The sequence below is a fragment of the Clupea harengus genome, chromosome 6 (genome assembly GCF_900700415.2).
Source record: "Clupea harengus chromosome 6, Ch_v2.0.2, whole genome shotgun sequence".
In the NCBI taxonomy this organism is placed as follows: Eukaryota; Metazoa; Chordata; class Actinopteri; order Clupeiformes; family Clupeidae; genus Clupea; species Clupea harengus.
The window spans coordinates 31,178,801-31,206,411 of record NC_045157.1 but is presented as its reverse complement, the minus strand read 5'-3'; the positions used below and the strand labels follow the sequence as shown (position 1 = coordinate 31,206,411).

Genomic DNA, 27,611 nt, shown 5'->3' with positions numbered 1-27,611 from the left:
TATGTTTTTTTTTTAATAACATTTGGATCCACCAATTTGCCTGGGTGGACACATGGAATAAAATGATACTGGCTATTGTAACACTCCAAGGTAGGTATTGGTTGCTAGATGAATAGGCTTAACTCTGGGCTAGTATCAGATGGTTATACGTATAACTACAGACCATTAAGGAATGAATATCCACACAATAAAGAAACTGGAATCAGAGGGTAGAATTAGTATGAACTATATTGTAGAAATGAACAGAATAGAACATACGATGGGGTGTGAACATCAGTGGTATCAGTAGTATTGCATGCTGGGTGTGTGATTGTGTGTGTGTGTGTAGGGGTGTTGAAGGTGCATAACAAAACAATAAGTTAAGTAACAGAACCTAAACTAACTCTGCTGGCCCGGGCGCATTATAGTCACATGATAATACAAAACAATATCATTATACTCATGTGTTAGTATGACCTCACTATCTAATCTAGATAACATATTAACATTGTTTATAATGTTAGTGTTGTGTGTAACACGGTGATTATAGCATAACAAGCTAGCTGGTTAGAAATTATAAGATTGCTCTCTTTACAACTTCCACCATGGATAGCTTGCTCATCGATTGTAAACAAGTGACTACGGCTAACATGTTAAAGTAGATCATCTCGATGATGACAATAGCGCCAGCTTGCTTATTTTACCAGATCATAACGGTCTCAATTTTGGACATTTATCTATCTAACGTTAGCTAGGCTAGTTGGTAGTGAACGTTACCTCATCTGTGAAAAGCAAGCTAACATTGGCCAAGTCAACGCCACAATTTAACTTGTATCACTGTCACTGTCACGCGAAATAACAGTCATAAATGGCCCAGAGTTTTCCTAAATGCAATTCCTCAAAACTACCAGATGCCCCACGGGCCGCTCCGTGTTAGAAGGGCTGACGGCACACGTCACTACGGTTGCGTGCCCTGGCGGGTCGTATATGCAAATCCAGGTGCGTTTAATTTAAGAATCCTCATCCTCAATCTGCACAGCTGAGAACACTTCGGCTGTGTAAGAACCCATTTTCAGGTGTTCATTAATAAGGTGGAGATCGTTTCTTACGTTGAATTTCTGAAGTCCGTAGGAACACATTTCAGAAGACACAGAACATTTTCGAAAAATAGGCACCATGAGTGTGAATACAGATCGCGAGGAGGAGTATAAGGATCAGTCAGTGATTTAAATGATATAGTTAATAGAGGAAATTATACGTGTTCTGAGAAGTATGGAAAATAGTTGAAGGTGCCAGCGGTGTAAGTGGGGGTGCCGGTTATTGATGGACGTGGGTCGGTATTTTGGACCATCCCAACCTCGTCGGCCCACCGGGAAGCCCCTGCTTATGATGACGCCTTAGGTATGTCTTCTTAACAATATAGGAGGCACAAAATCGACTATCATAGCTATGCAGATGACACCCAGCTCTATATTTCTGTAACACCCAACAACTACAGCTCTATTGATTGTTTGGTAAATTGGTAAACATTTCTGATATAAATGTATGGATGTCACAAAACTTTCTCCAGCTCAACCAAGATAAAACACACACACATTAGTGTCAGCATATCACTATCTCCCTCTAATGTCTGTGTGAGAGAGATTGTGTGTGTGTGTGTGTTTTACTAAATTCATTAGTCATTGGTGAAAAAAACAAAAGAGAGAAACTATCTGCACATTTAAAAACACTATCACTTAACACCAAGCACTAGGTGTCATATTTCACTCAGATCTCAATTTTAAACATCTTTTTATCACTTAAGAAACATTGCTAAGGTGCAACCGTTTCTCGCTCAGGCTGACACCGAAAGACTGATGCACACGTTTATCACGAGCAGGCTAGACTACTGTAACTCGCTTTAGTCTGGTCTACCCAAAAAATCCATTAGTCAACTACAAGCAATACAGAATGCAGCAGTGCGAGTCCTCACTAAAACAAGACGGAGAGCGCACATCACACCAGTATTAAAATCACTGCACCTGTTAGTTTCAGAATAGATTTCAAGATTCTGGTCTATAAATCACTCCATAGTCATGCACCTGAATATATAACAGACATGCTCTCAAGGTACACACCCAGTAGATCCCTGAGGTCCTCTGGCACTGAACTCCTAACAGTTCCAAAGGCCAGGACAAAGAGACATGGGGAAGCAGCTTTTAGTTTCTATGCCCCCAGCCTTTGGAACACTCTGCCAGAATACTTAAGAATGGCTGAAACGGTGGAAACATTTAAACATGCACTTAAGACATACCTTTTTGATCTCGCTTATCACTCACTGTAACATTTATCTGTTTACTTATCTGTGTCTCTTTACAAGTGTTTGTAACAAACTGGTGTTAACCTTATCATGATATTAGAGCTAAATTACTAAGCGTAACCTTAGCTAAAAACAAATACGTAGCACGTACACACAAGGTATGTCTTAAGTGCATGTTTAAATGTTTCCACCGTTTCAGCGTCTTTGTAAGTGTTTGTAACCCCCCCCCCCTTTTCCTACTGTGAGGCGCATTGTGTTACCTCCTGGTATGAAGTTTGATTTGATTTGATTTGATTTGATGTGTGCATTTATCACTTGTTGTTCCCCTTCCCCTTCTGTCACACTGGAAGCTGGTGAACTTGATGAAAATAAATCGGCTGTCTAGTAGAAAACAGTCAAGGCGACCAAGCTGCAGTGCCTAGCCAAGCCAATCCGACATTGAAATTGAATGTAAAATATTATAAAACATGAAACAAAACATCAAATATGAATATAAAAATACGATGAACTGAAAATAAAGTAATATTCTTTAAAATTCTGTAATCCTGTAAAATTCGGTCATCCTTAATCTTTCCAATTGGTGCATTGGCATATTTCACTGTATCACAGTGATGCATTATGTATGCAGGTAAGTGTTCCTTCTAAGCCCTAATAATCCGACCCAATCCAATAGGCATCCAGCTGGAGGCGTGTGAGCTTTGTTTCATCTTCATTTAACCTGATATTTATCAGAGTTTGGAAGAAATACATTGAAATGGAAAGATAGATAACTTAAATGAGTTTAGACGGCTTATTTTAATTATCCTTAAATAATTGCTTCACCTGACTGATTTCATTTCATTGATCCAGTTGACTATCACAGGTTACTGGTGTTCAAATCATTGCGATGGGGCAGGTCACTTGTTTCAAAAGTGGGCTAAACAGGTTCCATTGTCATTGTGTTTTATATGATATATAAATTGATAAGGACACATTAAGTTGAATTTGATTCTTTCAGATACTTTAGTCCTAACCAATAGCCAGCCATGCTCCACCTCCACACACATCCTCTGGTGGGCCTCATGCAGGAAGCCATAGACGCACACATTTTCTCTTATTGTTTGTCCGTGTCCACAATATGTTCTTGGGCCTCATTTATAAAACGTTCTTACGCACAGATTTGATCTGAGAGTGTTCGTACGATCAAATCCACGTCACAGATTTATAAAAACCATCTTTGACGTGGCAAAGTACTTATCTCCACGTCAGGTTGCAACTTGGCGTAAGCATATTTCCTTGTGGCAATACTGGAGTACTGTAGGAATTCGCAACTCTCAGAGTGCCGACACGCAGTTTCATCATCGTCACTACCACCATCACCATTAGGGCTAATGGTGAAAGGCCAAATTAATGTTTTGCTCAATAAAATCAATGAAACAATTTGAATAATTGAAATTGCATCAGTCCACAGCACTGTCCTTAGGACAAAAACGTGTGTAAAACATTTTGCTCAATCTATAGCCTATAAAAAGTCTGATAGTGTCTTAGTTTTCAGTAGGAGATATGGCTGCATTGGCGTTGTTAGAGGATATTGCCAACCGCGCAATATTATATCCATAAATGCTTAAGTATTTATTAAGTACTTAATACCTAACCATTCTTTTTATTTTGTCGTTTTTCTTTAAATGTAGCCTGATCACATTCACACCACAATTACAACTCTGTGCCCTCTGAATGGGGTGCCCGCAGCAGAAATCTTACCTAAGACCCCCAAGAGGCAAGGGCCACGCTATAGAGCTTCACCCCGAGAGGCAAGGGCCACGCTACAGAGCTTCACCCCGAGAGGCTAGGGCCACACTACAGAGCTTCACCCGTTTGGCAGTCTGACCATATGTTTCTGTTTTGATGCCTTCTTCTGGTCATCTTTAATATAACAGACCATAATAGAACAATAACAAGAACATCCACTCCACCCTCCTCCATCATTTTAACATCTCCCATAATATTCCACATTCTTATTATTCATTATTATTAATTATATAGGATTATTATATACCAAGCATAAGAAAAACATGGCAAGAATCACAGACAAAATGTCTTTATTTATTTGCATCTTCTTGATTTGACCAGATTATAGACTAGTATCCTACACTAGCTGCACGACAGAAGCACAAGCACAATATATGTCCGTTGTACTGGTCAATCAGAATTTCTTTGCTAGTAATTTGATTAGCACATATAGCTTACCAGTATGAGTACATATCACAAAACGGGCGGGTGTATTTGGAGAGTCCAACAGACATATCTACCATAAAAGTGTACTGGTTGGAATTCTTTAACTGCAACAATAAATAAAAACATCAGACTTCATTTCCCTAGCCCAGGTGCACCAGACTCATGACCGTGGTGTATCCATGCTGCAGTCCGTCCGTGTCTGTGTGTGAAAGTGTAAAGTTCTCTTTGACTATGCGGTCACAGCCAATTTCACCATTTCCAAAAAATCCAAAGAGTGGTATATTGGGGAAGAGCTTCCGGAAGGCTCCGGCCTCAACATTGCGTTGGTTGTTATAGTAGTTGTGCCCGCGGCCAACGCAAGCAAACATGAGCCCGATGGTGTTGTGTTCAGGAATGTGTGCCGCCTTCAGACGCTGCAGTACGGCTTCGGCCGCGGTGGCACTGCTCACTTCCTGTTCCAGCAGCACGGACGCGCCCTGGACACGAGCGCCACTCAGCGTCAGACCCACCACTCCGTACGCCCCGGCAGAACAGCTGGAGACACGGGAGACAAACATTCACAAAACACACAAGATTTGAAAGGCATTGCTAACAAACAACAGTTTTCCACACTGTAAAATAGACTAGGGCCTATAGAATAAGGCTTCATTTCATTTGAGCACTACTGTTCAAGAGACTGTAAGTTAAGGTCATCAAAGGTCAGAGGCCTCATATATACATGTTGATCATTCTAGTATATTGGCTGTGGAAATCTGATGGGTGACCTGCTCTTCCAGTCGGCACATTGGCATCTTTAACTGTATCATAGTGATGCATTGTGTAGAAGTGCTCTTTGAGCCTTGAATAGGGTTCCAGCAGCCGCGCTGGTTGAAGCCCTAATAATGAGGAAAAAAGCAATAGCTGCCCAGTTCGTGTCCTCAGCTTGCTGTATCTCCCTGCTGTATCTAGCTGTATCTCAGACAACGTACCAGACCCTCCCGTTGTCCTTCCCTGAAGCGAACTCAAGTCCTACCTATCTGGCTGGTCCTTCAGCATATTAGGTTTCACACTGCTTCTCCACTGGTTTGCTTCTTAGAGCTCTTTTCTTCTCAACATAGGACCCTAGTTTACTAGACACACAGCACGGATTCTTCCCGCAGACAAAGGGCATTGTTTAAAGCTATTTTGATTACCAGGACACGTTCATTTTGGAATTGCATAACATGCACATTCAAGCCCATCAAAAGGGTTGTACATTGAGAGGGGGACCTCCATCTGGGTTTTCAATGTATGACAGGCACATATCATTTAATCTCTACACAGTTTGACACTCAGTTATTAAAATGACCAATAACTTAAAGGGAAATTTCAGGATTTTTCAACCAGGGCTTTACTTTTAGATCTTGAGGGGTCCAAACTTAATGATCAAAGTGGGTCCAGTATTGAGTAAGAATGCTATAACAGGGCACTGCAAAACGGCTATACAATGAAGTCCCAAGAGGCATGTGTTCGTGTCAAAGTAAACACTTTTCCCCAGTCACTGACAGGCTCAGAATGGAATTAGAAGTGTCTGACTCCATGGAAAGGATCCCTACAGAGACAGACCTGTGTCTGAATACATGGAAAAGATCCCTACAGAGATAGACCTGTGTCTGTTTACCTCAATAACTGACAGAGATAGACCTGTGTCTGTTTACCTCAATAACTGATCCCTACAGAGATACACCTGTGTCTGTTTACCTCAATAACTGATCCCTACAGAGATACACCTGTGTCTGTTTACCTCAATAACTGATCCCTACAGAGATAGACCGAGTCTGTTTCCTCAATAACTGATCCCTACAGAGATAGACCTGTGTGTGTTTACCTCAATAACTGATTCCTACAGAGATAGACCTGTGTCTGTTTCCTGAATAACTGATCCCTACAGAGATAGACCTGTGTCTGTTTCCTGAATAACTGATCCCTACAGAGATAGACCTGTGTCTGTTTCCTCAATAACTGTAAAGAACCTGTAGAAAATGACTGTGACTTATTGAACAATGAAGTGACTTATTTGTGTGCAGAGCAAGTACATTTTTTATCTTCCACCACAAACATTGCCATGTTGAGTGCAGTCAAACCTACTTCTTGGAGCTCTCAAAAAATGTTCAGTTTGACAGGCATTCAGATGTATTTATCCACTTGGAGATCCCACTTGCTCATGAATGTACTACTACTCACAACTGAAGTCAATGGAAGCTGCAAGGCAATGCACTGTCATGTTTTCCCAAGCTGCTGCTTCTTATTCTTCAAACTGACTTTCTGCAAATAATTCAGCTCAACCCACTTAACGTAGAAACTTCATTCCAACTTCATTTCGTAGGTCTCGTAAATGACACTTCAGCTATGTTATTTTCATTTTTCTACACTTAATATATTTTAAGATTTTTCAGATGTTTTCCATTGAAATGAATAGTAGACTCTTGAAGACAACATTCAGTAACTGCAAACTGTTCATTTTTAACAGCAGACTGACTCTGCTCTAGCTGTCTCTCTCTCTCTCTCTCTCTCTCTCTCTCTTAATATCCAACTTCCCATCCACTATTTCTTTATCTTTCTCCTTTTCACTCACTGTCTCTTCCAATCACTCTATCTATTTCTTTATCTTTCTCTCTTTCAATCACTCTCTCTCTATCACTGTATCACAGATCCACAACTAAGTTCCTATGGTAATGTGCCTCTTTCTTTCTTTAAGTCTATCTTTATGTTCTCTCTGGCAAGGCCTAGCAGAAAATGATCCATTTATCCAGATATCGACTCTGGATTCCTGTATTTGGTGATAATGAATTTAGAACCCAGCTCTGTAAACAAACCACTCAGGAGGACTAACTGTCGCCTCAGTCTGGGCATTCAGAAAAGAGATGAAACTAGAAAATGACAATAAGGACATTCCTGTGAAACATTTCTGTTAAACTACTAGTGTGCCACCCTCCACTGCAGATCTCTGCACCTCTTAGGGAGTGGTGGTTTGTAAACAAGAGCCCAGCACCTCCCGTTAGCACCCACCCACCCAGATGAATCAGAACTGCTGGGAAAAAAGGGATTGCTGCCCAGGACATGATTACCTGATGGTACATCATTGACTTGCACAGGTCTACCTTGGGCCAACACAACACATACATCATTGACTTGCACAGGTCTACCTTGGGCCAACACAACACATACATCATTGACTTGCACAGGTCCAAGTGCCCACGGGGTCTTAGGTATAAATCCGACCTGCGGGCATTTCCTGAACCCACTCCCCATCTCTCTCCCACTCACTTCCTGTCAATGGTCACTGTCCCATTCAAATGAAGGCAAAAAAGCCCCAAATCTAAACTTGGCTAAGGGGGTTCAATAACTGTGAGATGGCCAGTGTGTATTTTTGAACAGCAGTATGTTTTTGTGAAAGTGACAACCCTAGTCATTGGTTAGTTTGTCATTCCTGTACACACCAGTCCCTGTGCGGGCAGAAAGCCCTCTCCACGTGGCCACCTGCGATCAGGGCGTTGGTGTGTGAGAGGGGCTCCAGAAACTGGTTCAAGAAGCGCGAGGCCCCTGACTTAAAAGCCATATATCCAAACAGGAGAACTACTTTCAAGTCAGGGTTTCCCAAGAGACCTAGAGACACAAAAACAAAAACACAGCTTGAGGCAGTTTCTGGAAGGGTAGACACACGTGTATGTGTGTGATTGTGCATATGTGTGTACCTGCTTGGGTGAGCTTGAGGCAGTTTCTGGAAGGGTGTACACAGGTGTATGTGTGTGATTGTGCATATGTATGTATGTATGTATGTATGTATGTGTATGTGTGTGATTGTGCATATGGATGTATGTATGTATGTGTATGTGTGTGATTGTGCATATGGATGTACCTGCTTGGGTGAGCTTGAGGCAGTGTATGGAAGGGTGTACACAGGTGTATGTGTGTGATTGTGCATATGTATGTATGTATGTATGTATGTATGTGTATGTGTGTGATTGTGCATATGGATGTACCTGCTTGGGTGAGCTTGAGGCAGTTTCTGGAAGGGTGTACACAGGTGTATGTGTGTGATTGTGCATATGTATGTATGTATGTATGTATGTATGTGTATGTGTGTGATTGTGCATATGGATGTACCTGCTTGGGTGAGCTTGAGGCAGTTTCTGGAAGGGTGTACACACGTGTATGTGTGTGATTGTGCATATGTGTGTACCTGCTTGCTCTAGAGCTCTGTTGTTGAGTGTGTGCTTGCAGAAGTGGAATGGTCTGACTCGAACCCCTTCTATGTGGGGAAGCAAGAGAGCGAAACCAGCCTCTCCGTCTTCATGCTCCTCTGGGGTGGCAGCGGGGGAGCCCACGGGGGTCACTGCAGACAGATAGATATACACAACCACAGTTACAGTGCAGATGATTGAGTCTTATTGCTGTTTTTTTCTGTTTATTAAGAGTTGCCTTGACAGTAAGAAGCACACTCTGGGACCGAACAGCCATATTCTGTTACCGTGATGTGACTACTGAATGTTGCTAAAAGCAGAGTTTTTTCGCCACCTGTTTTTTTTCACCTAAGTTGTAAAGTCAGGGAAAGCAGACAGCTTGTAACTGATGTGGACCAATGGGGTTGTGGTGGCTGCCCACTGGAGAATCTGGTACCTGACATGGTGGTACATGGTTAGTATCGGATTCTAATGATACTAGTATGCAGCAGTTTCCCCTTCTTGGGTTTATCTGAAAACTGAGTGCCCTGTCAAGTAGGAGTTTCTCCCATAGGTGGACAGCATGCTTTAATAATTGTGCGACAAACATGGGTGATATGGGCCCTGAACATGAGTGATATGGGCCCTGAACATGAGTGATATGGGCCCTGAACATGGTGGGATATGGGCCCTGAACATGGTGGGATATGGGCCCTGAACATGGGTGATATGGGCCCTGAACATGGTGGGATATGGGCCCTGAACATGAGTGATATGGGCCCTGAACATGGGTGATATGGGCCCTGAACATGGTGCTGTGGTTCTTCTCAAGGTTTCTTCCTGATTAACAGGGAGTTTTTTCTTTTTGCTTGCTCTAAGGGGGTTCAGGCACTGGGCTCTGTAAAGCGCCTTGAGACAATTGTATTGTTTTGGTGCTATATAAATACAATTGAATTGAATAAATATAAATCAATTCAATTTTTGTCCTGGCTTTATTGCACATGATTTTTATAGAGGTTGTTTGGTTGATATGGGAAGAAGATGAGAGTGTAATCCTTACATATAATCCCTGGTGTGGCTATGCCAATGATGTCACAGTTGTCCGGCAACAAGTGCTTCAGAAGTCCTACAAAATCAGGGTCTTCACTGTTGGTTCGCCGTGCTGAAGTGAAGCAAGAAGACAAAAAGAATCACCACACTTTCCTGTGCACACACAGAAATAATGTCAGATTTCATTGAAATATAAAATTAAACATTGTTCTATTAATACATTTCTGTTTTTCAAATGTAGGCAACACTTTCAGTAGTTTTCAATATAAAAGTACTTATTTTCCATTAAGCAAAACTATCCTAAACTAAAAATCTGAAAAATCTGAAAACATTATGAAATTTCTTGATTCACATTCTCATTTCTTGATACTGCAACCTTTTTTTTTTATTTGTGAATTCCATATTCCAATTTTGAATTGAATTCCACCACATCATGTTCCATTTACCCTTGAGGGGCTATGACCAAACATGTTAAGCACCTACCACCAATTGGACAAATGTGTACAAAGCACCCCAAATGTATTTGCTCAGCCTAGTTATTGGGTTAGGTTTACTTCTCTATGTACATATGACTGAGATAGAACATACAAATGTGATACAACATACGAATGAGATTCAACTAATTTAGTTACACATTATTTCAACATAAATCCCTGCCCATTCCTTGAGATAAAACAGACAACAAAAAGATGAAGTCAAAACATACCAATGAAATCAATTTTAAATGAATTCAAAATAAAAATGTTGGTCTGGGACTACTACAGAAATTACAGTTTCTGTCATTAGTAAAATTACTTGGCAGGTGGCAAATATCGTTGCAGTTGTAGTTGTGATGCATTTCGTGTCTAGCATACACATCATGTTTAAGATTTACAAACAGACTTTCAATAATACTTGAGCTTCTTATCTATCTACATTTACATTTACATTTAGTCATTTAGCAGACGCTTTTGTCCAAAGCGACGTACAAGGGAGAGAATATTCAAGCTACGAGCAATAGAACCTGGTGTAACAATAAATAAATACTACTTTACATTAGAAATATAACAAAATGAAATAAAAAGAAAGAAAGAGTGCAGAAGTGTAACTGCTGTAATTGCAAGTTACGCACTAGTCGAAGTGCCAGTTAGGACGGGAAGTGCTCTCTGAAGAGTTGGGTCTTCAAAAGCTTCTTAAAGGTAGAGAGGGACGCCCCTGCTCTGGTAGTGCTGGGCAGCTCATTCCACCAACGTGGAACTACAAATGAGAATAGTCTGGACTGCCGTGCTTGCACAGACGGCAGTGCCAAACGACGCTCACTAGAAGAGCGCAGCATCCTGGGTGTAACATTTGCCCTTACAAGAGCATTTAGGTAGGTGGGAGCAGAACCATCAAGCACTCTGTAGGCAAGCATAAGTGACTTGAACTTAATGCGAGCATCTATCTAATTAATTCATTAGCATATTATCACACTCTGGCAACCCCATAGACATTGGGCCTCATTCTCGAACGCAGTTAAGAAGAATTTAAGAAGGCATTTCTTCTGAACTGGATTTAGGAAAACATTTGGCATTCATGAAAGTTTTCTCATCTGGGATTTGTTCTGAACTTCAGAAGACTTTCCGAACTCGAAATAGCAGTCGTAACTCGGCCAGAGTTTTCTCAAATGCGATTCCTTAAAAAACCACAAGATGGCCCCTTTTGAGGAATCGCATTTAAGAAAACTCTCTGTGTTAGAAGTGTTAATGAATTTGAATTTGTACAAAGCTCTAAACGGCTTAGCTCCAAATTACCCCAAGGAATTAGTTGTCCCCTGCTTCCCACCAGAGTGGTAATTCCGAGAATATCAAAAACCACAATAGGAGGCAACGTCAAGCACCCCTCCCGTGGACAAATCTTCCTGCCTCCATCCAATGATCATTTACAGCATCCAGCCCTGCCTTTAAGATATCAAATTTTGAGTGGGTAATAGCTTCCTCAAACTTAATTAAAACAACGTTATCCTTGTTCCTCCAATCACCAGTGCTGATAATACCAGTGTACTTGGTCCAAACGCACCATTCAAAAATCTTGTCAAAAAGAACCTTGGGGTGTTTTTTCTCTACTATGATGGGCTGATAAATGTACTGTTTTTTTTTTTTTTTAATGACCAATATGTAATACATTTACATCATCAGAGATTAAGGAAACATGACCTGTCATCAGAGATTAAGGAAACATGACCTGTTTTATTTTATTTTATTATTTATTTGTATTATTTTATTTTTGATATATTGTCAATGTTATGTTTGATATATTTACCTTAATGCCTTTTTTTTAGGTTGTATAGCCTTTTTTCACTCTGGCAGGGGGACTGCCAATGGAAACTAGCCTTTTGGCTATAATTGGGTGCATTTACATTTTAATGTTCATGAATGTACACTGTCCCTCTTGATCAAATAAATACATTGATTGATTGATTGATTGATTGATTGATTGATGACCTGTCATCAGAGATTAAGGAAACATGCTAAATCTGAAATGTTGGGTAAGGGTTAGGCTACATGACCTGTCATCAGAGATTAAGGAAACATGCTAAAACTGAAATATTGGCTTCTCCAACAACAATGCTAAAGCCAGTATATTCTCCTTATAAATTTCCGTTCCGAAATGGAACATCTGTTTCTGTTTTGGGCTGTGTGATGCCGCCCTTTGCCCATTTCTCCAGTACCAGTTTGACACGCTGGGTTGCCAGATAAGAACACGGCATGGAAGTAAGCAAACAAACTGAATCAACAGAGATCATGTTTGATTCTACTCAACCAAAAAAGCCTTGGCATCCAGAGACGTAATAAAATGCAGGTAAATATTGCATTTGAAAGATGGCGACAGCTAAGAGCCCAGAAGAATTTTAAGATAGATGCGAGTTGGCTAATTTTCTCCTGAATAGGTAAGCACTTAGCTTCAGCTCAGGTTGCTCATTTTAACTAATTTATGACGGCTACTAGCAGGGATGCGCGTTTTGAGTCATTTCAACATTCCAGTAGGCTACTTGCATTCATACTCTGGTCTGTGTGCAGCTGGGTTATCAAGGCAGCGAGTACTGATGTCCAAATAGAGTAAGGTTACTCATGCTCATCCCTAGCTACTAGCCAATTTATCCATTTTATTGAATAGAAACCATATACCAGTTTTAGAAGACAATTTTGTGGCAATCAATGGATGTGGTCACATTTTGCCTGCATTAGACACTCTTCTCTCTGTACACTCTTGATCGCTGTACTCTGCGTTTCGGACCAGGACCATTCCATGTCTAGTCTCAGATAGAATAATAATTAGAAGTCTATCAGACTGCTGTGCGGTGCCAATGAGAGACTGCTGACTATAGTAGCCCAAATCTGCTACACAAACTTTCAATATTTAGCATCACTGGACAACTTCTTATCTTGAGGGCGAACCAGACCTGTTTACGAAATGCCTCGCAAATAGAACAATATGCGTCCAAGTGCTGTCCTCACTGGTTTCACTTGACACTGGTGAGGGCACTTCATAACTGAGATCTGCATCGGCTTGCAACAAGAACAGTAAGCTACTACTTCGAAATAGATTTTATACACCATCTGTTGAGCAATATGTTATTATTGTGGCCTGGAAAGAAGTAACTAGAACTCTAGTGTGTAGCCTATTTTTGTCTCCTGTAAAACATAAATAGCCAACCATGCATCTGGCCAACACTGACAGTAGAATAAAATCCATATGAGGTTTATAATTTGCAAACAATAGAAACAATGCCAACATATACATTAACGTGGACTCGTCTTCATTTGCCACCGTCAAAGTTTAACGTTGAGCTTGTCTTGCGCTCATTCGTGAAAGTTCAGTGTCCTCAACCAGGCAACCCACATGCGCTTTGAGTCTGGGGAGGGGGACACAATGGACCTCATTCTGGAACATTTTCTTAAGTTTCTTCTTAAATGTCTTCTTACGAACTTCGTAAGACCAACCCTAAGAAAGATCCCCGCCCGATTCATGAACGCGTGGAAATGTGCTCTTAAACCGCCAAAGTGTACTTAGCTGTGCACTGATTCTTCAATTGATCGCGCGTTCTCGTACACCTGAATTTGCATACATAAACGCCCTGCCAGTTTGTCTAACTTTAGCTTGCATGTAAAACAGCTGAAAAATTATATCCAGTCTCCTACCACTTATGGCATAATCAACAGCATAGCTAAGCTTTCACACTGGCTAGTGAGAGCTAGTCACCACCACATTCTACAGTGTTTCCCCTGCCGTTATATTAGGGGGGCGCCCCGCCCCCCCAACGGCATCCCCCGAAAGTTAATTTTGTTCAATTTTATTTTCTATAAAGTGCCAGATCACAACGGAAGTAATTTAAGGTTACCTTTCCTATATAACAGGTCTATAGCTTGTTCTTTTATTAAACAAAATAAATAGCCTTATGTTATTTATCTTATTTACACGACGGCATGTCATTTCTGTCTCTACATGGTCGCACGTTTACAATTCTCTGCTCTCTGTATCGCGCATGGCAGAGTTCCGCCGCGATGCGCACAAACACACACACACAGACACGTGCGCGCACACACAGGTGAGCACGCTCCCACCAGCGGACAGAATTGGGCTTAAGAATCAGTGCATAGCTACGGACACTTTTAAGCTTTAAAAAACTAATATCCAGGCGTTCATGAATCCGGCAGAGATCTTTTCCTAGGTAGGGTCGACAATGAGGCCCAATGAGAATGGCTACAACAGACGTGGAAACAGAACGTACGTACAGAATGTCCGCACCGAAAATTCAGAAATAGATCTGGCTTCCATTTTTTATCATTTTCCGCAAGTTGTGCGTGGCCCTTTTTACATAGAGTATGCTAATAAATCTATGAAATGTAACGGCAATTATTTATTTTGCTGTGAATAATGAAGGAAGCAATAAATCCGATTATTTGCCAAACCCTCAAGAGCTGTTGCCATGGAGATTTAACGTTACTTTCTGTTTGAAGACAAGGAAGCAGCTAGTGTTGAAGAATGGATGACTTGAAATTGGACGACTTTAAATTAATATATGAAATTGAACATCAACACCTATACGGATAAAATAAATAAACAAGGATAGCAAAACAGATTGATAAGCAATGAGAATGGCAGAAACACAGGCAGGACGTCAGATGACGAGACAGATCATAGTGACACAGGCTGTTTTTTTTTTTTTTCTTCTTATGAAGGCTGAGACATTCATAAAATTTTATTCAGTCGTACTGGTCCTTTTGTAATGCCAACATGTGCACTTCGTTGTGGATAAGTAAAGCCTATTTTGCTACATTTTTGTAGTCCTGGTAATCTTTTGTTTGGCATATTGGTGAGGTTATTAAGAGGACCATTTCTCAATCGTTTTGTTCTTGATATATTAATGTTGGTTTATTAATCAATTATTTTTCAACAAATAACTCAATTATAATTACAAAGAGGACAATTCACAACTTTTTATCGCAACTTTCACTTGTTTCGCCAATTTCATTGCAACAAAAACCTAAGAAAGAAAGAAAGCCCAGAAAGATACACCACTGCAGCGACAAAAGCTGCACACTTTGTGGATAATTGTCATAAAAAGACATGTTCCGATGTTTAGTTGTTATATTGACTGCTGTCATTAAAAGAAACACATGAACACCATGATTCCTTTAAGCGCTTGTGTCGGTGGCCACGCCAAGCCGCGCCGCGCACCGTTCTAGGATGACAAACCTAATCCTCAATGGGATCTAATTGAAGCTCAAAATGTAAACGTTCTTCCTCACTGTCCTAATGCTATTAGAGGAATTGCGACCAGTGCAATCGAATGAAAAATGACCCACACCTATATTTTGTTTTTAGGAGTTTTCTTGCCTTGTAACGACCACCGGTTTACCTTTGCATCACCATATCAATGGGTATTCGTGCTACTTGCTACATGTAGCTCTACAAAATCTATTTGATTTGAAAGTGGGTCGTTTTTTCATGTTCATATGACAAAATAAATAAATAGTTCTTTGCATGGTTTGTAGCAGTTAATAGAAATGGCTGTTTTAGCAGACCCTACGGCGTTGGCATTGCTCAGAATGGGACAAACATAAGCAATTCTGAGAAAGAATATCTGTAAATAGTTTCATAGTTGTAGTTCAAGTTGGCTATCTGCAAGAATTGAAATTGGTTCCTACCCTTTTTCTGTTGGTAACAGCATTCCGGTGAACTGAAGTTCTCACTGTCCACCACCAGCAAGGCCATCTGAGGCAGCAGGTGGACATTCTGTAGACATCCAAATACAAGGACTTGATAAACAAACCAATACGGATGCTCTCCATCAACAAAAGACAATCTGACAATCATAAATCATAGCTCAGCTAATGACCTCTTACTCTGCTTTTAGTCTCTAAAATCATTTAGGAGTATTTTGCTTCTGTCAAATGCCACATTTTAAAGGAACAGTGAATACAAATGCAAGCTAAGCAACTCCTCCGCTTTGCTTTATATGTGTGTCATGGCCTGGTTCAACTAGGACACTAAAAACTGAGCTGAGGCTAGGACATCTAGTTAGTTAGTTAGCCACACATTAATATCCAACCCCTTTAAAATGTACGACAGACCTTTGTTTGTTTCACTTGCCTACATATTCACCGTAAGACAATGTGTTAAAGGGTAGTCCACGATTCTGGTGAAAGGTTGTTGATATTGAAGCTCAAAAGCCAACCAAATTCCACCCCTCACTTCTGTGCTCCTGAAACATGTTGATTGGCAGCAAATAAAGTATCGCTTGTTCCGAGCCACTTTGTTTCCCAGGACTATGTACAAAGGTAGTACCACAAAACCACCGTGACTATGCTTTCACGATAGTGATTTCAGTACTCCATCTCAAAAGGGAAAATTTCAGTAAAACCAAAGTCCATCAGCACCCATCTTGGCTTCATCAAACAGGCTCATATACGTAGCATAAATAGGACATATCTTTCATTAGATGAACCAGCCAAAAATCTTAATCTAAATTCTCTGACAAAAACAAGTGTTTTGTGGCAAGTAGTTATTTTATTGTTTAAAAGTAGCATATCTGCCAGCTAACTTATAGAAACATTCTTTCTGCTTGACAGGATGGTGTGCTCCATTTTGTGTATATTTCTTTGACTGTTTTATGTATTCTCATTGTTTATATTGTGCTGTCTGTAAAACAGTGTTCCCTCCAAAGTCAAAGGTGTGGGTTTGGCCTCATTCATGGCATCATATGATCCTTCTACTTCATAGGTTTTTTCCTGCGTCTCCAAGTCTACATCTCCATTGTACTGCTAATGCGGAAAAGGGGGCTCATGGTTCGTGTTCAATGTAAAGAAAAGTACCTCTGAACTATTATTAGTCATTTAACGTTTAAACGCTAGATTGAGGAGGCGTACTCCTTCAATGTGTTTCAATGGATTTTAAGAAATGATACCTGTTTGCTTCTGTTAAACCTCTTGCTTTTTAATACAATTATACATATAGGAACCTAATTAACGCATACAAACACACCAAAAAAGAGAGAGCAAGCCTGCAGATAAAAAAATGAATGCAACATACTAATCAGACATACCAAGCATGACTTATGTCATCTGTTCTCACAGTGGCCCAGTTTGTTTATGCTTGTAAACAGGAGGTGAGCACATATTACCTTTTTTTACCTAAATTTTTATTTCAAATACAAAAACTTGTTTTAGTCAACAGTTGAAGTAAAAGTAGCAAATTGATCAAACATGTATCAAGTCTATTGAAGAAAAAATTGTGAATTTATCAAACACAGGATATAGGCCACAGGATCACATTCGGTATAGGAATAGGCTATAGTTCAATAGATTGATTAGATACACTGTAATAAATTGTAAATGACCAACAACAAAGTCACGTTCTAAAGTATCATGTTTTAGTTTGATACTTTAGTTTAACAGGAAAAAATAACATCACCATTCCAAAAGCAAACACACTATATGGACAAAAGTATTTGGCCAAACCAGTTTGGTGGAGAAGGGATAATGGTATGGGGCTGTTAAGAGTTTGGACCAGGCCCCTTATCTCCAGTGAAGATCAATCTTAATGATTCAGCATACCAAGACATTTTGGACAATGCTATGCTTCCAACTTTGTGGGAACAGTTTGGGGAAGGCCATTTTGTATTCCAACATGACTGTGCCCCAGTGCACAAAGCAAGGACTATAAAGACATGGTTTGATGAGCTCAGTGTGGAAGAGCCCTGACCTAAATCGAGCACCTTTGGGATGAACTGGATTGGATATTGCGAGCCAGGCCTTCTCGTCCAACATCAGTGCCTGATCATAAATGCTCTACAGAATGAATGGGCACCAACTCCCACAGAAACACTCCAAAATCTTGTGGAAACCTTCCATGAAGAGTGGAAGCTGTTATAGCTGCAAAAGCTACCAACTCCATATTAAAGTATATGTATTTGAATACAATGTCATTACAGTCCCTGTTGGTGTAATGGTCAGGCGTCCGAATACTTTTGTCCATATAGTGTGTATCCAAATTAAATTAATTCATGAAAAGTATTCCAAGATTTTAAACCATTCAGTGCATAGCAACTGGAATGCAACACACAAAATAAAAAATGTATTGTGATTTAACAACAAAAAAGAAATATTTAAAAACATGTTAGTTTAACACTTGTAGAGGGCTAATATATCTCAGCTGTGGCAACTAAAGCAGTCTCAGTCTGCATGAGTTAGCTGTGTGTAGTAATAAATAAGAAATTATAAAGAAGATGAATAGAATAATTATATTACCAATACTAACTATATATTTTTCTTTTCTGCTTAAAAATGAGTGTAGTTATGACTTGACTTTTCCAGGCAATGACTGTCTCTCGGACATGTGCTAGCAGATGGTTTCAATGGTTAATTACCGCCACGTTGTGGCAAAAGAAAGGTAATGTATTTTAGAGTGTAAAATTTTTTTTATATAGTTAGTTATTTCCTCCCTTTCTTCGTGTCATTTCCTTCATGTCCACCAATGAAAGTTTAATAATACAATGAATTACTACAATGCAATGAACTCAATATTTTTGTGTTAAATGTTGTCACAAGTTCTTCCCCTCTTCTTGTTATAGTGTCCTGAACCTACACCAATGGAAATGTAATGATGCACTTAGTATTTTATTATTTATTTTTTTAATTTTAAAATAAATGATTCTTCTGGGTTAACCTATATTTTAGTGGGAACCTGAGGCTTGAAATGGTTACTCTCGCAATGTTTTTAGGTGGACAAGAAACATCCAAAGGAGTTTGGTGCTGTAGTTTTAGGGGTTTTGTTTTGGGTCTGGAGAGGGTTACGGGCAGGGGCCAAGGGTGGGGTGGGGATGGGGCACACCTTTTAGGGATATATTTAGCTGACCTTGATTTGTACATGTAGCATGTGATTCAATGTCGTAACAACTTTTCTGATTTGACCAGTAATGATGATTACCAGGCAATACACAGGTGTAACCGAAATATTAAATCTAATGAGTTGCAACCTTAGATTTGTGATATGTATTGTAAAATATTTAAACCAACAGGGTCCTCTCTTATTTGAGGCATTTGAAGATAGAAATGGCCTTCTTACAGGAGACCCCCTTACGATATACAAACTACTCTTGCATTCACTAAAAGTGGGTAGGGCCGTTTTTACACTCCTTTTTCCACGCAAATGCAAGAGGAGTTGCTATTCTTACTGATAAAAATGTGCACAAATAATGTCAGACAGAACCGGCAGGTATCACTGTTTCAGGTAAGCTGTTCAACACTGTGCACAAATGTCTATGCCCCACACAAAGATTGCCAATTTTTTCCAGCATTTCCAAGCCAAAGTCAGTGGCCTCTCTCATGCCTATGGTTGCTATGCTACATGGTCTGAACGGTCATCCACTCATAATTGGGGGTGACTTTAATTGCTGGCTGGATCCAGTAATGTGAATCACTCTTCCAATAGACACACTTTGGGAAGCATTATGGAATCATTATAATCTGAAGAATAAAGGTTGTCAGTCCAGTAGCATCTGAAATCTTTTCATGAGCAGAACTAAATACAGACTACTCTGAATGTGCATCACGGAAGAGAGAGAGAGAGTTAGTCGAACTTTACCTTAGGTCACCTGGCCACCATCAAAACTAGTCCCTACAACATTTATGAGTTAACATATCACACTTACTAGTCTTAAACAGAATCCTTAATAAGATCAAATCAAAGTTCAAAAAGGCAACGTTCTGTCTCGCCGTCTTCATACTTTCCTCTCGAGAGGAGTTATGACCAGGATGATGCCTGGACCACAGTAAAGAAAGTAAGGAAAGCCTAAACGCTCACACTTGCACACTACCACTACCTATTGCACGCAGAAACACCAGGCTTGATCCTTATTTAGGAATATGTGGTATATTACTATTCGTCACAACACCACTAGTAAATATGTTACGCTAAAGTCTTTATCTTACACTAAAAACGCTAACCTATACAACACAACAAATGGCCTGGAGATGGTAGAAGTATTTAAACTTACTCATCAGGTTCCTCCTCAGACTGCAGGAGTTCATCAGGTTGTAGCTCCATATTACACTACGTTTTATTGCAATGCTCCTGTTCTCTCCATATGTCAGTTAACACATGTATTAAATCTGCTTTGATGCATTCCATTCACTTCCATATAGCAGGACTAGAGCAAGGAGTTGGACCTGGGTGGAGTTTGGACCAGGGGATTGTTTGGGGATAATCCAGAAGAGTTTCAGCTTCCCGTGACCAAATGTAATATCTTTACCTTCACCTCCCTTTTAGCGAGCCGTTCCATCTTTTGGAAATGGAGGGAGGCTACTCCACCCACACACACACACCCACACACACACACACACTCACACACACACACTCACACACACACTCTCAATTGCTTAAAGATGGAATAATACCAGGTCTTGCACTGAGAGAAAAGTCAGAGGATCAGAAAAGATATTCTATAAGATTTGAGTTTCTTTCTCTGAATTTATTAATGATTCAGAGAGTATAATTGACTTGCTCTTTGAACATTTGGCTTCTCTGATTTTGAACCATATAGCACATATTTGGGTTCTTTGATTTTGAACCATATAGCACATATTTGGGTTCTTTGATTTTGAAACATATAGCACATATTTGGGTTCTTTGATTTTGAAACATATAGCACATATTTGGGTTCTTTGATTTTGAACCATATAGCACATATTTGGGTTCTTTGATTTTGAACCATATAGCACATATTTGGGTTCTCTGATTTTGAAACATATAGCACATATTTGGGTTCTCTGATTTTGAAACATATAGCACATATTTGGGTTCTTTGATTTTGAACCATATAGCACATATTTGGGTTCTTTGATTTTGAAACATATAGCACATATTTGGGTTCTCTGATTTTGAAACATATAGCACATATTTGGGTTCTTTGATTTTGAAACATATAGCACATATTTGGGTTCTCTGATTTTGAAACATATAGCACATATTTGGGTTCTTTGATTTTGAAACATATAGCACATATTTGGGTTCTTTGATTTTGAAACATATAGCACATATTTGGGTTCTTTGATTTTGAAACATATAGCACATATTTGGGTTCTCTGATTTTGAAACATATAGCACATATTTGGGTTCTTTGATTTTGAAACATATAGCACATATTTGGGTTTTTTGATTTTGGTCAGCTCCCCACCCCCACGATTCAGAACTCTGTGTGTGAATGTGTGAGAACAGGGGGTTAATAGGCTGGAGGATTGGATTCATTCCTTGTTTGTGTATAAATGTGATGGAAGAAGTCAATAAGAAGACCTTTGAAAGAAATACATGATACCTGCCTCACCTGTCTTGATAAACCATTACTATCAAAACAATCTGACCATGATTAACCAGGATTATGATTGATTTGATTTTATCTCAGTTTATCAAGTGAAGATGAAAATAGATTAGATTACTCCCAGATATCAATGCAGTGGCTTGAGTGGCATGATTATTTTGCTACTTATCAAGTCAAATTAAATAAATAAAACATTTTAAATCACATCAAATTGCAGTTTATGTTGCCAGCAGTATGGGGAAGTTTTCAGGATTTTTTATATTTTGGCCTCTCCCCTGCTCCTTAAAGACATTTGGCAATAATTGGAGATGTGGCACCCTCTAATCAAACACTCGGACTATGAACAACAGTAAATCAATCAAGACTGGATATAGAGTGGAGTCAAGATATTGAAGAGCTAGTGTTTGTTTACTCGTTGATAATAGTGCAGAAGAAAAAAAGGATAAGAGCATGACCCAAGGCAAAGGACAGTGGAAACACATTATTGGAACAACCTCTGCTGTGAAACACACTTGAGCAAAATTAGGTGTCATTTACACGACCCTAAGCATTATCCTAAACCACTATACACTACCCTAAGCATTATCCTAAGCCACTATACACTACCCTAAGCCACTATACACGACCCTAAGCATTATCCTAAGCCACTATACACTACCCTAAGCATTATCCTAAGCCACTATACACTACCCTAAGCATTATCCTAAGCCACTATACACTACCCTAAGCATTATCCTAAGCCACTATACACTACCCTAAGCATTATCCTAAGCCACTATACACTACCCTTAGCATTATCCTAAGCCACTATACACTACCCTAAGCATTATCCTAAGCCACTATACACTACCCTAAGCATTATCCTAAGCCACTATACACTACCCTAAGCATTATCCTAAGCCACTATACACTACCCTTAGCATTATCCTAAGCCACTATACACTACCCTAAGCCACTATACACTACCCTAAGCATTATCCTAAGCCACTATACACGACCCTAAGCCACTATACACGACCCTTAGCATTATCCTAAGCCACTATACACTACCCTATGCATTATCCTAAGCCACTATACACTACCCTAAGCCACTATACACTACCCTAAGCATTATCCTAAGCCACTATACACTACCCTAAGCCACTATACACGACCCTAAGCATTATCCTAAGCCACTATACACGACCCTTAGCATTATCCAGGTGCACCAATGCTGTTAGAGTGTGAAATAGAGCAGTATAAAGTAAATAGACAAACTAATGGCCCTAATTATATATAAAAGGCATGATGCAACTTACTTTTTTTATATAATGAATTTTTATGATCTGACTATTTAGCTTGATAGCCTGTTCTTACCTCCAGTTCCTCAGAGAGAGTTTGCAGGAGAACGTGACCCTCCACGCGGGAGGAGCCTGATGCCGCCAGCCAGGTCATCTGCTGCTGAGTGCGGAGCACACGCCGGGCACAGTTCCTCCAGAGCCGACACACGCTGCGTAGAGCAAACACAGCTTAACGCTCCGATCGCTCACAGTTCTGATTAACTCATTTCACTTCAATCATTACTTGGGTCATATCAAATGAAACCGTAAGTACAAATCTATGCATTATCTCCAACATTCTCCCTCACAAACACATACATTACTAGACATATCCACAGTCGTATGCAAAAGTTTAGGCACCCCTCTGAGGCTGCATGATAATTTACTCTGTCTTCACCAAAAAAGATCACAGTGGTGTAATATTCATTTTCTAGTTAACACTGAGTACTGGGGTGTTTTCCAGACAAAGATATTTAGTGTAGCAGTATTTAGTTGTGTGAAATTAAATCATATGTGAAAAATAGGCTGTGCAAAAGTTTGGGCACCCTAATTATTTTGTTGATTTGAATACCTCTACCTACTAAATGGTGATTAACTGCAACACATAATTAGTCTGATTAACTCGTTAAGTCTTCAATTCCATAGAAAGGTGCATCCCATCATTAGAAAAGGTATTTAAGGTAGCCAATTGCAAGTTGTGCTTCTCTTTGATTCTCCTCTGAACAGTGGCAAAATGGGGGCATCAAAACAGCTATCGAATGATCTAAAAACAAAGATTGTTCAGCAGTATGGTTTAGGGGAAGGCTACAAAAAGTTATCCCGGAGGTTTCAGCTATCAGCTATCAGAATGCTCATCTGTTGGTTTGTACATTACCATCACACATAAATGACACAAACGCAAAACTTGTACAAACACAAAAACTTGTAAATTGACCAAAGATTTGTACTGTGTACCATGGACATATCAACATACCCAACAGGGACAGACTAGCGGCCAGGAGTTCTTTCTTATATAGATAATCAGGGCTGGGTTTCCTGAAGCCTTCTTGTAGTAGTTTCCCGACTATTAACTGCACCAGTATTTTAGGGAATTTTATAAAACGCACCTGTGACTTGAACGCACCTGTGTATTAACCGCAGTTTATTGAACATTACCTCATGCAGCGGCTCCTTGCTCTGCAGTTTGGTGTTTTGTTTTTGTGGTTTTGTACTCTTTGTACTCGTTTATGTGTTTGTTAGTCAAGATTGGCAAAGCAAACTACGTCTACAGCCGACAGGACTTCATTGACCACGGATGGCAGCACAAGCTATCTGTAACAAGGACCTTTCAGTCGACCCACAACATTCCAGAGGACATACCAAGAACTCTGTGGATTGTTTGTCGGACCCAGCCAGTGAAGCAGACTTGGGACAAGGAAGAGGAGGCCAAAGCGAGGATGGAGGGCAGGCCTGCTTACAAGGCTACGAAAGCAACCACACAAACCACTGCTTCTGAGCATCGTTCTCACCGACACAAGATCAAATCACCCACAAAATGGATGAGTTGGAGCTACAGATCACAACAAATCATCTCATCCGGAATTGCTGTGTGATGATAATAACTGAAACCTGGCTTCACACGCTAATACCAGATGCAGTGCGGCAAGAAGGCCAAAAATCAATCTGCACGACAGGAGCAAAGACAGTCACTGCTCTCCTGATTTAGAAATGTTATTGACCATGTGCAGACTCTTCTGGTAGTAATAGTGACGTCTGTTTACCAACCACTGGATGCTAACGTTAGCGCAGCTCTCACTCAGATGCACGCTACCGTAAGCAAACATCAACACACTCATCCAAACTGGAGTGGAAGATCAGATTTTTGACTGATCTTTATTTTGACCACTATAGTAGACCCCACCCTCCTGTGTTCAACATAACTGATCTGCTGTTGGGTTGAATAGTTGATGCCTATCCAATCTGGCGAGATCACCAACATATTATTGGTGCTATTGTCACTGGTGATATTGTGGTGACTATCTTGGTTGCACCCACATCTATTTGGTGACCGTTCACAAGGTAAGGTACCTACAGTATATTATTCCGGTGCCCCACTGTGAGGATAGTTATTCTGGTGCCAGAGTGGGGCTGGTACCAACAGAATCATAAGTATGTTTTAATTAGTGTATAATCACCTGTATCTACGAAATGTTGTGTTTTCCTTAGCTTAGAATGAGCCCTCCATATCTACATAGGGAGCAGGTCTATCACAAGTCCACCATGTTCCTATAGTAGCCCAAAACAGACAAAACAAACATTGGCTCTCTACATTGCCTTTCGCGTTTTACGTTGGAGTGGCAGCTTGGCCGGAAGACGAAGAGAAAGACAACAGAAGAATCAGTAGTTGTTGTTACAGCTAACAAGTTTGAGAACCCACATTTTGTGAAATGGAGGATATTCATCCCAAGACAAGCCAAGTGAACATGAATCCCCGTCGTCCAATAACTAAAAACATCAAAAAGAAATCGGGACAGGCGACGACAAAAAACGGGGATACAAATTTGGTGTGGCCTTTCCCAGATTGAAATTTGCTGATGAGGGTCAATGGATTTCAAAGTGACGGCAAAGTTGCCTGGGAGGCGCACAAACTGGTCACTTCATCTATACGATATTTTATTTGTAGTTCCTATCACCTCGTTGCAAAAATGAAATCGAAACCATTGAAATTGTGGCTCAAAATACATTGTGATCAACAGAATCAATAACGTTTATCTGAAAGCATACGTCATGGAAGTCATTGCACTTTTCGATGTGGACCGAGATATTTTTTCTAAAAACTTCTCTATGGAGAATTCCATTCATTTTGCGACAGTACCGCTACCACCAGGGGGAGACTCGATACCTTTCCCTCCCTGTAGGAATTGTGGACTTTGACTCTTACGCTGGCATATTGCCTCATATTGTCGCTACACTACACACTAATGGTTCAAAAGATTCCTCGAAGATTACAAACAGTGGCCACGCTATCTAGATATCGAAGTATACAGTCTGAATAATGTTGAGGGAGACAGTTGCCAGAGTGTACTACACAACCAGTCTATTGACAATGTTTTGATGGCAGCACTGCCCATCAACCACCCCGTTCACCTATCAATTAGAAAACCTCTGCATCTTGTTAAGGTATACTTAACGTTTGCTTGTTTCCTAACATTATAACCGTCATTAACGTTACCTCGCCATCCGGAGAAGTGATTTGGTTGGAACAAAGCTCAGGATCCTCTCGACTACTTCAGCAACATTGCTAAGGACGTAACTTCTAACTGAACCGTTTACATCCATATTACCATAAATTACAGCGCTGGTAGGTGCTCTATTTAGACAGTAGATTTGCTTATATCCACAACATGAAACTGAATATAGATTCCCACCAGCAACCAAAAGACTATTATCATTTCCGGGAAAATGTTAACTTTCTTCTTCTTCTTCGGCAAGATGGCAGATTAGGCACCATTTGTTGCAATACCGCCACCTACAGTATGCAATCATTCGATTGGTTCTGGCTCTGTAAATACCAGAGGATACAACGAATTTAAGAAGGCAGGATGCTATATGAACATTCTTTAAATCAAAAAGAGAAGACAGTGAGAAAGTGATATTAGTAGTCCTAGTCAAAGGCGCTCTCCTTTGAGTACCCGCTCCAGCACCATGAATATGGAATATGGACATGAACATATAAATATAATGCCACATTAGCCGCCAAAGTGTGTTGCTCAGGGTAAAACTGACCGGCAAACCAATGCAAGTCAATGAGGAGCTGCAGGTATTTAGGGTTAAAAGCACTCTCACTTGGACATTTCTCAACCGATGGACATAAACGTCAGCTTACAATCTACATGTAAAAAAAGGTCCTTGTTAACAGGACTAACAGGCTTATAAGAGGGGCCCATCTGCTTGGAGCCTGTAACACACGCCGTCCGATAATTAACACAGTTACAATAGGTAGTTAGCTCACGTAAGATACTGTAATTTAAGCTAACCAATTAAATAACTTTCACACAAAAACCCATCGATTATGTGTGTTTGTAAGATATATCCTTTATCAATCACTCTCAGTTTATGTTATTTAACGCTACAGATTACACCTAACACACGTGTAATTCAGTTGCTATTAATGTTGAACAGCGGCGTTAAACGTGATACCACATTAAATGTCAGGCAAACGACGTTGTAGCTCAGCGAGTTCCTGGTATTAGCCAATCAAATAAATGGTGTTTTCCGTTCCTGCCTGGTAACTAATCACCATTAACCAATCACTATTCTAGAATTACATCCGTATGCGGATCGTTTTTGAGTCAACCCTTCGTCTACTTAGTTGTGTACTCCTTGTGTTTGAAGTGTAGAATGTTTATATATCAGGGATGCAAACACATGTATGGTCAAAAAAGAGAGGTAGCCTAATTGAAGCCCTCGCCCCGCGGCAAATATCCATATACTTACATTGCCACCAACCCCCCGACATCCCCGGCCAACCCCTATAGGCACATAGAGTAAAATAAAATTCTGAAAATTCTTCTTCCTCTTCTTCCTGGCCACCTCCGTATCCAGGGCCTTCCGTCTGGCTGCATTCATTTTCTTAACATGTTTGAGACGTGTCTGCCTCTCTTTGGCCAGAGCAGTAGTCTTGGCCTTCTCTGCACTTTCACATGTAGCACTGCAGCCAGTGCCGCTGCTAGCCATTTTGGTGCCCTAAG

At 40.2% G+C, this 27,611-nt stretch overlaps 1 protein-coding gene across 1 annotated transcript; it reads right to left on the bottom strand.

Moving 5' to 3' along the window:
* Nucleotides 1–4,339: 4,339 nt before the first annotated feature.
* fbxo22 (F-box protein 22) lies at nt 4,340–26,378 on the bottom strand. Its single transcript, XM_012842365.3, has 7 exons — nt 26,093–26,378; nt 22,919–23,051; nt 15,894–15,981; nt 9,734–9,835; nt 8,694–8,846; nt 7,951–8,116; nt 4,340–5,026 (listed from the first exon to the last, which is right to left on the bottom strand). Exons 1-7 carry the CDS (start codon nt 26,197–26,199, stop codon nt 4,633–4,635), a joined length of 1,143 nt encoding a protein of 380 aa, XP_012697819.1. The 5' UTR covers nt 26,200–26,378; the 3' UTR covers nt 4,340–4,632.
* Between the last annotated feature and the right edge of the window lie 1,233 nt (nt 26,379–27,611).

Bases quoted from the DNA above. Each gene is read 5' to 3' on its own strand.
- fbxo22 (XM_012842365.3), bottom strand. From the start codon at position 26,199: ATGGATGTAAACGGTTCAGTTAGAAGTTACGTCCTTAGCAATGTTGCT. The intron at 15,982-22,918 runs GTAAGAACAGGC...GGATGTCTACAG, and splicing joins CTCTCTCTGAGGAACTGGAG to AATGTCCACCTGCTGCCTCA. The intron at 5,027-7,950 runs GTGTGTACAGGA...CCGTGTCTCCAG, and splicing joins TTCTGCCCGCACAGGGACTG to CTGTTCTGCCGGGGCGTACG.